This window comes from Ammodytes marinus (assembly GCF_949987685.1).
Source record: "Ammodytes marinus genome assembly, chromosome: 24".
In the NCBI taxonomy this organism is placed as follows: domain Eukaryota; kingdom Metazoa; phylum Chordata; class Actinopteri; order Uranoscopiformes; family Ammodytidae; genus Ammodytes; species Ammodytes marinus.
Genome location: NC_137228.1, coordinates 3903343 through 3919923, shown reverse-complemented (window position 1 = coordinate 3919923; position 16581 = coordinate 3903343). Strand labels below are relative to the sequence as shown.

The window sequence follows — 16581 nt, the reverse complement described above, 5'->3', positions numbered from 1 at the left end:
GTGTGTGTGTGTGTGTTTTGCTGCTCCAATCAGCGTGGAGAGATTAGTGAGAGGTTTGACTCAATATCCCCTGTAGCTTTCCCAAGTGCAAAAATAGGCAAAATCCCCAACGAGAATGCTAATAATAGTATCAATAATAACGCCCAGCCAGCCACATATGGAACACATATATACAGTCCCTTATTGGTTTGAAGTGATGATATTAAACAGCGTTATATGGGCAGGTGACAATGTGGCAGCAGCCAATTTCCCTAGATATGAAAAGGGAGAAGATTGCAGCAGACGTAGATTACCCTGTGTGTGGACGTCACCCCGCTCTCCCGCTGATTGTTTGCCCTCCTTCTCCTCCTCCTCCTCTGCTTCCACTTCTTTCTGTTTGTCTTTGGGAGGCTTATCCCCCCTTCCCTCCCTCTCCACCTCCTCCTCCTCATCACTCCGTTTGCCTTTGCGCGACTTCGGAGACGGGACTTCCGATTCGCTGTCGGAGAGGACGACGCATGCCGGCTCCGGATTGGTGGAGGGGGGTCGCTGAGGCCTGGGTGGCTCGGAGCCTGCGGAGAGAGAAAAGGAGGGAGAGGAGAGAGAGAGAGACATACAGACAGACACAGAGAGAGAGAGACGGAGAGAGAGACACAGGGATTACTTTATTGGCCCGAGTAGTTGCACAGTGTAATCAGACTTTGAAGAGTTCCATTCCCCCGGCGAGGAAATCCATCATCTGAGGAGTGTGACAGAGAGTGACAAAATGACTTGAAACTGAAAACTCAATACGGCTCATTAGTCCTTTACTGACAATCTTTTTAAGCCATAGACATTAGCAGGGGAGGTAGAGTGGGATGTATCAACACACCCTACATGCACAGAGACATTGTTCTACTGAAATCATTGACTCTAGGCAAGGCAAGGCAAGGCAAGTTTATTTATATAGCACAATTCAGACACAAGGCCACTCAAAGTGCTTTACAGGGGCAAGATTAAAATACACAACACACATCAGAAAAGCGAATGAATAAAACATTTAAAAGCGAATGAATAACATTTATATAAAACAAAAATGACAGGTTAAAATGGAAACAGAAAATTCTTCAGACTTGATTTAAAAGAGCTGAGAGTTGCAGCAGACCTCAAGTTCTCTGGGAGTTTGTTCCAGAGATTTGGTGCATGAAAACTAAAAGCTGCTATATATCGACCAACAATTGAAAGTCCACACTATTGAGGATATTTTAGCCTTTAGAGCCTTGCCGAAATGTATATTTTGGCAGGAGAATGAATTCAGTTCTTGTCATATTTTCTTTTTTTTTTCCCACTATATTTGTCGACAGCCAATAAAATGTCCCGCTTTTAAAAGAAACAAGCCTTACTACATATACGTGAGCGGCCGTCCAGCTCACTCTACCACTCCTAAACCATTCATGATTGATTTTCATTCAAAATACCTCACGTCGTAAATCAAGCGGAAATCCAAGCCGCGAAAATGTTAATGGTGCGCACAGGATGACTCCACTGCCATTCACAAGACTCCAACAATATTAAAAAGGATAGTTTTGAGTTGTTAATGGGTTCACTGTCTGAGTGGTTATTATGATATGACAATTATTTAAAAAAAAAAAACAGTGTTAATGTCACTTTCAGTCTAAGTAAGACTTCTTCACAGGTAGCGCAGCACAATTTCCTTTTTTCCGCCGTTCAACTTGAATCATATTCTCTCTCACATATATTTGTCGAACTCGAAGTGTGAAATCCAGACAAGACAAGTAAGTTGTGAGACTGCGGTGGGCGCCACGGGGCTAATTAGTGATCCATGGCGCTCTGTGGCTTGTTACCTTCAAAAAAAAAAGGCCAGCCTCTAGTCGGCTCTCCTCAAATGTCAACCCAGTCTCCAGGCTCCTGCCCCCCTCCCACCCCCCGCACTCCCACCCCACACACACACACACACTAACGCAGCTAACAAGCCGAGAGAGACGGCTCAATTTGTGTTAAGCTGTCCCTTACCGAGGAACATGTTAACGGGGGAAATCCTACAAGGGCCGTGCTTTCGACTTCACCACTCAACCCTAAACCTTGTTCTCTCTCCCCCCCCTCCCTCCCATCACACACACACACACACACACACACACACACACACAGGAATCAGGGTCCCCATTATATCTGTAGTGGCTTGACTTGATGATGTTCCAAAATTGAGTTCCAAATGCAGACAAACACGCTACTACACGGAAACACATTCAAAAAGCGTGTGATCCTACACGCCAATGAGAATTTATACAAAGAAAAAAACACACACACACACACACACACACACACACACACACACACACACACACACACACACACACACACACTCCAGTGGTTAAATGAAGCAGGAAAAGCTTCTTCAGTGACACAAAGTATCAAAGAAGAGAGAAAAGTACTGGGTGCTCTTGATACTGTAGGTTATCAGACTGGTTAAAGATTTCGCCTGGACTTTGTTGTTGTGAAATCCCAAAAAAAAAAAAAAAAAAAAAATCAGGACAAGGACAGAGTGCTAGTGGAGAGGGCCGGGGAGATAACCAAATTGCCCTTTGTCCCTGTATCTCTCACAGTACGGTGCTGTAGAGACACAAATTGCGGGTCTACCAGCGAAACGGGGTGACGAACTGAAATGTGCGCCCACGCTCTCGGCTTGAAAAAAAAAAAATAACAAAAAAGAAAAAGAGAAAGCTGCAAAAACACCGGTTCGAGCTGGAACTGGTTATGCATACACTTGCTTGTTTACTGGCTGCAGAATGGCCGGGTTATACAAACCAAACCCACACGCCAAACCCTATCACAGAAAAAGAGCTTATAATCCATGACAGTTTGATTAAAAAACACTTTACTCCATTACCGACGATACAGCGGCAACCCTGATTCAATTTGTGTCCAATTAATGAAAGCTGTCGATGTTGTTCAACACCTGGAATATTGTGATATTGTTTTCCGTGGGCAGTTATATGAGAAGCATTGGCCTTCAGTGTCTGACCACAGTGTCTCCTTAAAGAGCTCCTTCGCCGGCGGAAATATGAAGGCGTATTGAACTCCGAGATCCATATGACGTATAAATGTGCAAACATTTTAGAAATCGGTTCATCCTAGCCTGAGAAAAGGTATAAAGAGTGTTTTTATGGTCTCACTGGGGAAAATGTAGGGTTGGGATTAACAGGACAGCTGGGCCAAGGGAAGACTGAGGAAATCATTATATTATAATCGCGGATTTTATAATGATAGAACGTGGGTTCCGTATGGGTGAAATATTCCTTTAAAAAAAATAAAACAGACGATACACCATTTTTTTTAAAGAAATTTGATCCCAATTTCCCCCAATTTGCTAAACTGTACAGCAACTGATCCATCATAGCTTAGCAACTGTAGCTACGCAAAGGGCAGGCCTGTCGAGCTATGAACTTCTCAACATGACAAAGCGCTTTTTGTGAGCCTTTCAAAAAGGGGCAAACGGCACAAGTTAAAAGAATGGTTTAAAATGGAGCTATCGTTAAGCTATGTTAGCGTTCGTTAAGCTACTCAGCGCTAGAAGAAACTGAAAAAAAGAGAAGATGATTTTGTTTACTTCCGTGTGAAATTCTAAGACCAAAAGTTGAAGCTTAACAGACGTAGCAACGGTAGCTAATGGGGAAAGGGCCTTAGCGTTAGCGCAGGTGGTCAATTTGTCCCTTTTTGGCATTTGGCTTGAGGCTTCTAACCTACCACTGCTGTGCTCTACATCAAACTATCAAGCTGCTGTATGTCTGGCATGCTGCTCAAATCCACTGTGAAAAAATCCCACAATACTTCTTTTTGTTTCCTTTACTTTAAGCGTGTGAAACCTTGCTGTCCTTCGTCAAGTGTCGATGTACAGTAAACCTCTCCTACATCATCTCGCCGACACCAGCGACAAAACTCGCGCCACACTTTGTCACACAAGTTCTTCTGTCACATTCACTTGTGAGCAATCGTCGCTCTTGGAAGGCGGGATGACATCTTTCCTGACCTGATTCATTTCCGAGCTGAGAGGATCGCAGGCACGCGCCAAACTCAGACAGATACCTTCCGTAAATACAGTTGTTATTTCTCGGCACAGTCTGCCATTTATAAATTTAACAGGGCTGTTAAATCCCCCCCCCCCCACCTTTTCTCCTCTCTGTGTCTAGCTATAGCGAGCTGACACAGGCTGCTGATGTGAATGCAGAGTGGCGCCGGTGACAAAGAAAGAAAAGAATGAGAGTGCGATTGCTGAATAGTTATCAAGCATCTGCCGCAGCTCCGCATGAAATGATGAAATGAGTCTGGGTGTGTGTGTGTGTGTGTGTGTGTGTGTGTGTGTGTGTGTGTGTGTGTGTGTGTGTGTGTGTGTGTGTGTGTGTGTGTGTGTGTGTGTGTGTGTGTGTTTTTGCGCTCAAAGTCTGAGGTAGCCTACTGGTTGTTTGGTCTGTGTGTGTTATTAAGTGCACCACTGGCATCACTTCCATGACCAATATTTGCCCTATACTTACAGTACTTAGGGTAAGTTATTTTGTCTGTCTATTGGTCTGTCTGTCTGTCCAGCTAACTAGCTACATGAATACCTATAGATCTGCTCATTGAGTTGACAGCAGAAAGTCCTTTATTTCTTGCTGACTCCAAAACCACCATCAACTTTGAGAACCGGTCGAAAGCTTTACAAAACTTCCATTTTCCAGTTTTTATTGCAAAATACGCAGTTTAGTGTCTCAATGTGCTCTACAATTAAAATAATTTATCTTATCTATCTAATCTAGCAATAACAGCAATACACCGCTTCCTGCAGTGCAATATAGTCCACATAATGCTTGAGAGGGTGTAGTAAAACAGACAGGGGGTCTGGAAGTCATCAACTAAAGTTGGCCACTTGTACTAACTTTCAATTCCATTCTTTGTTCTCAGAAAAGGACTTTTGAATATCTCTGAAATTGACATCATTTTTTGGAAATGTTTGGTAAACTCAACTTTTTTTTAAAACCTGCAGTGTGTAGAATTTTGGGTTTTATTTCCTAGCAGATTTTGTAGAAAGTAATTATAATATCCATAAGTACATTTAATTTAGTGCATGATAGCTGAAAAAATTATTTGAATTATTTATTTTTCCCTTAGAAAGGGTCTCATATATGTCCATATTTCTTCATATTTTGGACCAAGGCCTAGTGCCGCCATCTTGAAAGTGTCATAGTTGGAATGTCATCAGGTGCATTGTTTAAAATTTAGAATTGTTCTTGTCCTTGAAGGCCACTGTAGCTTCTGATATTATTCAAAAGAGTTGGGGTTACCCAGAGAGCGTTGCATTCTAGAACTTTGTAGAACTTTCTTGATGATGTCATATTACACACTGCACCTTTAACCTCTGGCAAGTTTACTGCTTATTTTCCTTCAATTTTAGCTGATCCACTTGACTCCAACTGTTTCATTTTCAATACAACTGGAAGAATGGGGCTGTGAATAACACTTCAAGTACAGTAGTTCTGGTGTTGAGCAGTCATCACCTTATTAAGTGTGTGTGTGTCCAACGCGTGTGCGTGTGTGTGTGTGTGCCTGTGCCTGTGTGTGAGCAATGCGTGGACAGTGATCTAACGTGCGTCAAACCCAGCACCGTCACTTGTGTGCGTCAAGACCAATGCCGACTTTAAAAATCCTGCCTTTAAAAAAAGCACTCACACTAACGCCGGTTAAATGTCACTGCTGCTGAAAAACTTCATTGACTTTTGGACTATCTTTTTTTATTCACTATTATTCTAAACCAACTCAGACATTTAGAGATAGCGTGGACCTACAGCCTGCCAGGTCATACGCACTCACCTCCCCTACTCCCTTTTTACCAGCAGATACAATCACAGGCTGTCAGAGATATCAGCTAGAGCCTGGCACAACTTTTCTCCCACCCAACTTTGTGTGAGACGTTTGCAGAAATAGCGGTAGAGCGCCTGTTCTCTCTCTCTCTCTCTCTCTCTCTCTCTCTCTCTCTCTCTCTCTCTCTCTCTCTCTCAGCCTGACAGGTGAGAATTATACTGTGTCCTTGTCATCTCGCAGAGAGAGAGAAAGCGAGATAGACAATATTCTCCGAGCTATTTCAGACCCTGGCAATGCCTGCCTCCATCTTTTTCCCTCCCCCCGCTATCACGCATCACCATCTGGTGAAATCTGAACTGCTGTTCAAAAGTATTATGTCAACAGACTGCTGCCATTGATATTGACGGGAGGGGGAAAAAGGGAGCAATGAGGAGATGGCAGCTGAAGGTGCGTCTTCATTTTTGACGCGACAGATGATGGAATTACTGTCTCGTTCTCGATGGGAGCCAGTTTGCAATCTGTGTGAGTCTGTGAGACAATAATAGAACAAACAGTGGAACACAAAAGCGGGACAGTTTTGTCATTACTTGTTGGTTAATCCTACCTGAGCAGTCACTAGGGGAAGGGCGTGGGAATTCGCACATCTCGCAGTAAGGCAGCAGGCCGCTGTTGGCGTAGGTGCAGGCTCCACAGTTCCACTTCACAGCAGGGGGGGCAGGCTCGGACAGCTTCCGCGGGGCCATGAAGGAGACCAGGGTGCCAGGACTTCCAGACACACCCCCCACCGACCTCCTTCGCTTCCCCGCCGATCGAGCCCCGGGGCTGGGGCTGGGCCGCGGCGTGCGCAGCCTCTTCAGCTGTGGGGAGAAGTCCAGGTCGGGTGTGTCGGGGCTGCCATTTTGGCCCTCCACTTCTTGGTCTCTTTTCTCAGAGCAGATGGACATAGACGTATCCCCGGCCTCTTCTGTCCTCTTCCGTTTCTTCTCCTTGCCCGAGCCCGGGGAGAAGAAGGAGCGGATGTCGTGCTGCTTCTCCTTCTCAAACTAAGTAACAAAGAGAGGCGAAAAAGTTAGTTATTCCCATCGTGATACACAGTTATATGAGAGAAAGACCGTCTTACAAGCATCTAAATCATGTTACGCTTGGAAACACAATATATATTTCATCTCCCAAACCTCAGATATATGCAGTATCATTTCAATGTACACAAGCTCTTAGGTTATTATCTTTATTTTTATTTTTTTTTTTAAATTTAAATGAGAAAAAAAAGCTATCACAACATTACCATGGTTACTCCACTCCAAGGGTAATCTTGGTTTTGAAATATTGCAATTGTTCTCAAGTAGGGGTTTGGTCTATACAAAGTATTCACACTCTGGATCCTTCCCCCTGTTCAAGGACTTTATCAAGGTAAATTCATGTACAAATGTGTTGTGTAACCGTTTTGAAAAAATCAAAAAAATCAGGGGGAATTACACTAAAAGAAATTTCAAATAAAAACAGTCATTCTACTATATTTGTGAGGAGATCTTGATTCTCACATGGGTGAAGAAAAGGTCTTCTTTAACGTTGTCCCCCGAAGACAGGGCCATCTCGCTGGGTGTCCACGCATCGGCAAAGTTGAGGAAGTCCCATTTGTCTTTATCTCCTTCGTCTGCCTTGAGGTACTCCTTCCTACCATTCAAAGTGCTGCCAGTCACTGTTTCCTGAAGGACAATGCACATTTACATACACACAACACTTTCCTCTGCTTTCATGTTCTCCAAACTTCATCTTTGTTCCATAATGAGCAGCTGAAGAGAAAACAAATAGAAGAGCTTTTAATTGCTTATCTTGACATATGGGGAGTATTGACGCAAAGGAGCCCCAAGAGCTTGCTCTCACGTCACACGTCAATGTCAAACTTTTTTTTTTTCTCACACATGTATGCATAAAGTATATAAAGCTGCATATTTTACTAGGCACACATGTACTGCGAGATTGGCGAAAAAGCCCATCAGTTGTTTGTGATGCTTTATCCCTCATGTATCAACTGATCCAACAAGCTAGCGTTATAGCCCATATACGCGCGATCGCATTCGATTAAATTGATCATTATCCAGGTATCTTTGTCATATATGTCTTTTCCCCCCTCATTCTAGTTACATGTGACATCAATGAATGCTTTGTTGCAGCTTTAAAAGTGCTAAAAAAGAAGCGCACCTTAGTGGTGACGTCATCATGTCACACACGGACAATTGTCAATGAACTGATTAGCGGGGGGTGGGGGTTATATAGGGACCTTCTGAATTGTTTGAAAATGTTGATTGTTGATGATATGTGACCAAGTGTCATGCGTAAGAGAGAAAATGAATGAAAACTAAAGAGAGTTCCAGTTTCTGTCATCCTTGATTAAATGTCCTGCAAAATGCTTCACTGTTGGAATGAATGGTTTACATATAAAAAAAGGTACCTTGCGATTGAGCATGGACCACATGACGGTGTCGAAGGTTCCCTTGGCGATGAGGTAATGCACGTTGACGGATGTCGTCTGCCCGATGCGGTGGGCCCTGTCCTCGGCCTGCTTGATGTGGCCGGGGTTCCAGTAGAGCTCCGCGAACACTACATGGCTGGCAGCGGTCAAGGTCAAACCCTGGGGGTATATGACAAGAACACATAAACTAACACAACACACACAAGAAAATAAGAGCCCACTCGAGCCCACGTCACATGAAATTGAATCTAATGAAATCATTTTTAATAGCAGTTTATCAGTAGCTAATTGGCATATAAGTGCTCCGAGCAGCCACTTCTTCCTTTGATTGGAAAACGCGGAACTTTCCCGCGGGTAATTGATGTCAAGGAGTTCATTAAGTGTGTTATTAAAAAAAAGGTAGAACAGATTTTACGGCATTTGCACCAACCTTGATTATGATTCAATATAACCAACGATCCTTTCTTTGTAATATGCACACTGAATGGCTTAGGTTTGGCCTATTTATAGTTGCGTTACACAGCGTAGCACTACAGTAGATCAAGTCCTCAGGCAATGTGTTCCCAAGACAGTGTGCTCAGAGTTTTCATTCAGTTAGAGAAGTATTTGTATCTGTGTGTGTGTGTGTGTGTGTGTGTGTGTGTGTGTCTGTTGTGTGTGTGTGTGTGTACCTGACCGGCTGCCTGGATGCTGAGGACGGCCACTCGAGTCTGCGGGTCACTCTGGAACTTGTGCACCAGCTGGATTCGTTCGGAGGAAGGAACACTGCCGTCGATACGAATATAACCAGCCTGCAACAAAACAGAATGTTACATTTTTTTGGGGGGAAAGAAATGTCAATTTAATGGCAGATGACAAATTGAAAAGGATGGGAGCGCATGCAGCACAGAAACATTTTAAAATAGATTTAAAGCGGCACTGAACATTTATTTACTTATTTTTAATATCAACAGTGAATCAAATAAATATTTCTAATGTTGCATTGTTGACAGAGATACGACTCTAAAAGTATGCTAATGTTCGGTTTCATCTTTTGGTGTAAATAACTAACCCCTTTTTTTTTTTTAACCTTTATTTATACAGGTATATCCCATTGAGTGCGAAGACTCTTTTGCAAGGGAGACCTGTTCCCATTTACACGTTACCATTCACACACACATTCATACACCGATAGCAGGCTAACTATCGACATTCACACGAGGCAAGGTGGGTGAAGTGTCTTGCCCAAGGACACAACAACTATGACACAGGTGGCAGGGTGGGGATCGAACCTCCAACCCTTTGATCATCGGCCTTTGCCAACAATTCCCTTAACAAATTGATATTATTTTAGGAATTCAACTTTTTATTTGTAAGAATGTGTTATTTTCTATGTTTAAACATTACACAGCCTTGCTTTTAAAATTCATCTTACTTCCAGCATGCTATGTATCACAGATGTACCTGCCAAGGACTGGGGGAGACACAATGTCAGCAAATGACCTAAAAGGGGCTTGAATGCACAATATGCGCGGGCACAGCATTGTCCGCCTGTGAAAAAGGCCGGAGCAGGTTTGCGCTTGATCATTAAAAGGCCTTTCATCCAGCCTACACTGTAGATGTTTCAATGGCAGGTGTGTGAATGAGAAGCAATGGGAGCTGAGATGAATTAATGCGAATGAAATGGCTCCTTTGAAAGAAAAACTGAAGCAATAGTAGCGACACAATAACACTCTTGTAACATGTCGTTGCAGCGAACAAAGAGAGCGGGCGGCCGAGCGCATGTCAAACAAGAACTTGAACTTGTTCACCGAGACAGCTAATGCCCTGTGGTGAATGCACTCCTTTGATTGAGGTCCATTAGAGGCAGAGACAGTGGGAGACTGGAGCTTGTAAAGTGCAGCTACCAAGTGTGAGTGGAATTTTTTTTATCGGATTTTAATTTTATTGTTTATAAATGCATAATTATTTTTTTATTAGTTTAATTATTAAATTAATTTTAATTTTAATACCATAGCTATGTGATGTAGCACACATTCATATTCGAATTTCGCACTTCAAAAGTGAAGTTCTGATGTTCTTCTGCATTTGAACAGTTGAAAGCAGTTAAGATAAAACACTTGTTGCACTTTTAAAATTAGAATTGCTGTGTTGCTTAAGACTTCCTTACTTTAGACATAGCATCACCACCAACAAAGAAATGTATAATAATCTCTAGTTATGTTTCTTGTTGTGTTCTAATCATGGTTCCAATCTACTATCTATTATTTAGTATGGTAGAAAAAAGATTTAGAATGTCCCGATTCTTGTGGCCAGATTTAGCATGGTTAGAAATAGCCGGATGTCTACTACATCCGGCCAAGATTTTTAGTGTTAAATCAGCATCGTATTTGGGCGATTCTGACCCGCAATCCAGTGTGCACCGGAAGAGACGTCACGTCAACTGAGCCTCCATATAAAAACAACCGGGGATGGGACGGATATAAAAGTAAGAGGCAAGATCAAGGCGCGATGTTATGATGAAATAAATAAGTAAAAGTATATCCCAATAGTATGCCTACTGCATCCTAACTAGATTATTTTTATGGTCAGATGTAGTATGTAGAAAAGAAAAGAGTATGCGATTTGGAACGCAGGGAACATCTCAAGAGATCCAGAAATCAACCTGCTGCTTCTTCAAAGTTTTTAAAAAACTCCAAACTTTATTAAACAGACCGCTTTGAACCGGTTCCAACACCATGTGAGAGATAGGGGCAGAAGTGTGGGAGCAGGAAATGGGCAATAACGTCATCAGGTTGGGAAAGTGCAGCCGCTTGTCTCTCCCCCCCCCCCCCTCATCACACCGTTGCTTATTTATAGCCCGTGTCTGTTAATTGGTGGGTGCGAAAAAAGCGGCAGAGAGCGAGGGAGTGTCTCGCAAAAAAAAGGGAACATGTTATCGCACGTTCGCAACCGCTGCATTTACATTCAACCGACACCTACCTCGACCCCTCCTGACTGACACACGCACACACACTCACACACTCACACACACACACACACACACACACACACACACACAGACACATCTTTGCGATAACCTGTGAAACACGCCTTGGGAGGTTTTGCTGTGGAAGCAAAGTTTACTTTTTCTTCGAGAATCAGGGGAAATATGTAACACACTCTCTTAGGTAATGATTAGCATATGATTAGCAGATAGCTTAAGGCCTTTAACCTTTTGACGAATCACAATTGAGAGGAAGTAGAGATTGAGTTGTTGTCGCCCAGATTGTGATCCACTTTATAGTTTCTTTTTCCTACTTGTGCAGTGACAGGGATGGTTGGTCTTCCCATACGCCTCTTTAATCAATGGTTACGTTAAATACACAGATGAATCCATACGGTGCATATGAACAGTGACACTCAATCATGCTAATATCAATGTACCACACGTCTCAATCCATCCACACACAGGTGCACATATATCCATAAATAGATGTGTGTGTGTGTAATTAGCACGGTATCGCTTTTCAAGTCTGCAGTGACAGAGAGGGTGTTCAATGCATCCTGTATCTGCATGCATTAATGTCAGTGATGAGATCGAAAAAAGGATGTCCAAGAATGAGTTTTTTTCTCATTGGGGGGGAAATGGAAAGACGGAAAAAAACATGGGGGAGCTAAGAAGTAGACTAACATGGATTTAATTGTGCTTTTATAAACTGTAGCTTTAAAGGTTCAGTGTGTAAAATGTAGGGCTGTCAAATTAACGCGTTCATTTGAATGAATTAATCACAGAAAAATGAACGCAGATTAATCGCATTTCTGTAGTGCCCTTTGACCCGGTGCAAAAGGGGTGAGACGATAGCGGAGCTGCACCTGTAGCTTGCGCACACGGCCCGCACGGGATTAAAGAGTAAAGAAAGAAGCATAGAGAGGGCTCTATGGACGTTTTATGGGCTGCTCCGGGCAAATAAGCAAGAAGGTATAGGAATACGTCTTATGTTATTCTCCGCAGTGTCTGTGCATTGATTTAGTGGGTGCCTAATTAACAGTGTAGGTTCAAAACAGTATCTCTCAATCTTCCTCCGTGTCTCAATTTTGTTTGCTAGCTGCGATCGTCTCCAGCAAACGGACACCCGCCCCCTCTCACTCTTCCTGGCATATGCCTCTCTTTTTTCCTCCTGTGTGTGTGTGTGTGTATGTGTGTGTGTGTGTCAATATTTTTGGCTATGATCAGGACGATGTTGAGAGAGAGAGAGAGAGAGAGAGAGAGAGAGAGAGAGAGAGAGAGAGCGAGAGAAACGAAAACGGTAGCCTCTACAGTTGCTTATAAACAGGCATACAAGTGTCATATAAGTATGCGATTAATTTTGAGTAATTAATCACAGAGCCTGTAATTAATTAGATGCATTTTTTTAATCGCTTGACAGCCCTAGTAAAATGTATTGTCTTTTTTTTTTTCACAGCACACCTTAGAATGAGCCTTTCATATCTACATAGAAGCCGGGCGCGCCGCCATGTTGCATTGACATGTTTCTATGCGTTTTATATACAGTGTGGGAGTCCGAAGGAAGTGCACTGGTTTGAAGACAAGTAATAAGTACTAAAAAATAAATAATTAAATTAATAACTTAATACATTTTCATCTTCTTGAGGCTGTGTGGGATGATGCTATCCTTAGTTACTAGCTTAATTACCTTGAAGGCCAACGTAGCTTCTGTAAATTCTGATAAAGGGAGGGGTAGAGACGGAGCGTTGCAATCTAGACTCTCCCCACTAGATGGTGCCAAAGTACACCTTTATTACACACTGTACCTTTAATTTTTTTTTTTTATTGATCCCCCAAAACATAATGCCTACTACCACTGGAACATGTTTGTATTAGTGTTACCTTTGCCTCGATGACGGCCTCGGTGCAGGCCTGCAGCATGGTGAGATGGTGGGCGAAAACCAGGAACTTCAGATGCTCTGCCTCCAGCATCATCTTAATGTAGTCCTTCACGGCCCCCGCCTGGCCACACATACAGGCACGCGCACACACGCACACACACACACACACACAAGCGCACACACACACGGACAGAAGTACAGAAATAGACACAGATGAAAGAGAGCCTCTGAATCCCATCACTTCACTGGCCGGCGACACACACACACACACACACACACACACACACACACACACACACACACACACACACACACACACACACAGAGGAATCGGCGAGATCAGTGAGGAAGTCAATTAATCACCGCTGCATCCCTTTTCTGCTTGATCGATCCTCTATTGAATGCCAGGGGTCCGGGCTTTTTAAAAGAAGGGAGAGAGAGAGTGCACAGAGCCACTGGGGCGCATTAGTCAGCTCCACAGATAGCCAGAGCAAATCAATAGCTCACAACCTCAGAGCAATGATTGGTGTCCGTCTGTGCGCTTTTGTTTTGGACGCGTCAGATACGAGAAAATCCACCTTCTTGATCCACAAACAAGTAGATTCATCTCCAAATTAACAAAACATAATTAGGGGAGAACGGGGTAATCTGAGCCACTTTTTACATTTGCTCCCCTCTAAGCGAGCTAAAATGAAAAAACATGCTTACCACAGCACCATGAGGTCCTCTCTTTCAGGGCCATGGGGAAATGAGAGGGGCTTGAAAACATATATCTCACATGACCACAAATGTTTTCCGTTGCCTAGATACAGGGGGTGGCTCACATTACCCGATGCCTCAGATTCCCCCGTTCTCCCCTACGTATTTAAAAAAAAAGTAAAGCAGATTAAATGTATCCAGTTTAACTTTTAAATGAAATATGTATGGTGTAAGTGTCAAGTATGTCCGAATTTTTAGATTTTTCCGGAATTGCATATTCGCTCCCCCTGAAGGGACCTATTATAAGCTGGCTACTTGTCAAAGTGCAGGTACAAGTGCCATACAGGTTGACAGCTGCGGTCCTAAATGACTGCAGTGAGCAGAAGTTCAACTCTAAACTATTTTATCCTGGAGTAATTTGCTTGGTTTTATACTTTAAGTTATTTTCCCTCACCTGTTAGTTTTATTCTACCAATAAAGTCAAATAGTGACAATGTTTTAAGTCACAAAATTTGTATTTGCTGTGCTGAAGCCTCGCGAGCCTGATTGACAGCTTGAAGCAAACACAAATCTAAAAGAGAAAGCAGCAGAACTTGCCACAGTGAGAGTTAAGTGCTTCCCCGCAGGTGTCCCCTTATCTGTCATATTCACCCTCGCGATGCCACAAGCCCGGGCCATCACGCCTGGCTGTCACGGCCCCTTCCACCGTCATATAGGCTACCTTTCACACTAGCTACTGCACTGGCTCATTCCACAGGCCCGGGGCCAAAAAGAGGCAGCCCGAGAATAGCACCCCAACTAGCGAGAAATACTTGGAGGTTTGATTTGAGTCAAGCGAGAATCCTTACTAGACGTTTTTTTTTTTTTTTTTTTTTTTTTAGGAGACAGGCCCCCTTTTTTCCATGGAGTGAATTTGAATCCCACCCCCATAATCTCCCACACACACACACACCTCCCCAGCAACATGACAACCCTGTGCATGAATCACACCTGCTCTGGCGGAAGAGAGAAAACCATCGGGTTTAGGCTTATAGTTGATAATTAGCTGACGCGCCCGATAAGGAATCTCTCCCCCCCCTCTCATTACCGACGTCTCTGCTTTCCCTTTCTGAGTTTAATTAGTGCACACAAACTTTCTCGTTGCTGTCTGAAGCCAGGCCTCTATAGCTCGCTTTAAAGTCCGGCATCAGAGCTGTCCCCTCTCTGGGTAATTGGGAGCAGATGCTTGGCGGGTAAAGCAATGAAAAATACCCTAAAGGCAGCTACGTTTGGCAGCTATACGGTCGCCCGATCGGACTGGCAGGCCAGGCAGACAGGCAAGGCAGGCAGGCAGGCAGGCAGGGGCCGCTCATCAGGGTGACATAGATAGTGTGAATCTATCACCCTGCCCCCCCCCCCCCCCATGATCCAAAAAAGGATATTTTTTTTTCAAAAGTAAAGAAAGTGTGCCTGACTCTTAAAAGCCAATAGGGGAGGAAATGAGACTGGGCAGGCGGGTATCGGCTTTTTTTTTTTGTGAGCTGCTGGTGGGTGTAATGAAAGGAAAGGTCCGGTGGTGTTAAGGCTAAACTGAGCAGCACAATCCAATCAGCAAACAAACACGCAGAGCGCAAGAAACAGAGAAAAAGATCCACAAGCTCCATGACTGCATTGGGCTGGTTATCTCCGGTCTTTCGTCAACCCCGCCGGTGTGTTTGTGTGTGTGTGTGTGTGTGTGTGTGTGTGTGTGTGTGTGTGTGTGTGTGTTTACTCAACCGCAAGTCTAGCAGGAGATTGAGGAACTGCCTGGCTTCACACAGCATCAAGATCAGTCAGATCAGCAGAGGTTGGAAGCTATAATCGACATCTCGCAAATATCTCAACAGGAAAATGTGAAAGCGTGTTGGATTCTGGACACCAGTTGCTCTCTGACCCCCCTGGCCCTCTCTGCACTGTATTCATCCATCCCCCCCCCCCTCCCCTCGCCCCCCCCATCCTCTCATTAAAAACAACCGTCACTTTAAACTGAGAGACGGCCCAGAGTCTCCATGGCAACAAGGTCACAGCGATGCTATTTCAGTGGGGTGTGTAACTTTTGAGACTCGGTGTAATCACAGCCGGGGTTCTGGACGCACAACTGCTAAATAATACCACGGCTATATAACTCCCCTACTTTGTCTAAGTGCTTTTATATCACTGTGCGACCATTAGTCTCTGTTACCATGGAAACGCTTTCCCCATGAGTGCTTTGGCCCGAGGTCTCCCGAGCATGAGCAACATTTTCGCACATTTTCCTAAAACGTTAAAATTGAATAGAAAAATGACATTCTCTACTCTTTGCCAAATTTTTGACCAAGCTTTTTAAAACCTGCTCTGGACAACATGTGTAGTTTGATTATGTGACTGTCTATCTTATTGAAATGACATCAATAAGAACAAAATGTGCAGGTTTGAGTTACTGTTATGTAAATAGAATGTACATTATACATTGTATTGATAGTGCATGGTGGTGGTGGTCAGACGAAAAAAGGCTGTTTTTATCCTCAGTGTGAGCGGAATTTTTTTTCTGTGGAGAGCAAGGCCGGTGGTGAAAGCAGCTTACGTTAGATGTTGACTTCAACTCATAAGCTGCAAAAGGGGTCTGAGTGCATTAAGTTCAAATGCTTTAAGAAGATATATAACTCCTCAACATTTTGCAACTAAACTACTGCGACGTGCCATGAATGACCAGAATGCTTAGAAATATATAGTTTCCTTTATTCCACTCT

The 16581-nt window shown here is 43.5% G+C and overlaps 1 protein-coding gene across 3 annotated transcripts in view; it reads right to left on the bottom strand.

The window, feature by feature from the left end:
• Positions 1-16581, bottom strand: part of zranb3 (zinc finger, RAN-binding domain containing 3) — a 75012-nt gene that overhangs the window by 29509 nt on the left and 28922 nt on the right. For all 3 annotated transcript variants that reach the window (XM_080052757.1, XM_080052758.1, XM_080052759.1), the window contains exons 9-14: positions 13137-13256; positions 8959-9078; positions 8267-8446; positions 7356-7520; positions 6419-6857; positions 294-551 (exon numbers count right to left, since the gene is read on the bottom strand). In XM_080052757.1, coding sequence (XP_079908883.1) covers positions 294-551; positions 6419-6857; positions 7356-7520; positions 8267-8446; positions 8959-9078; positions 13137-13256 — 1282 coding nt within the window. The remainder of the gene's footprint in view (positions 1-293; positions 552-6418; positions 6858-7355; positions 7521-8266; positions 8447-8958; positions 9079-13136; positions 13257-16581) is intronic.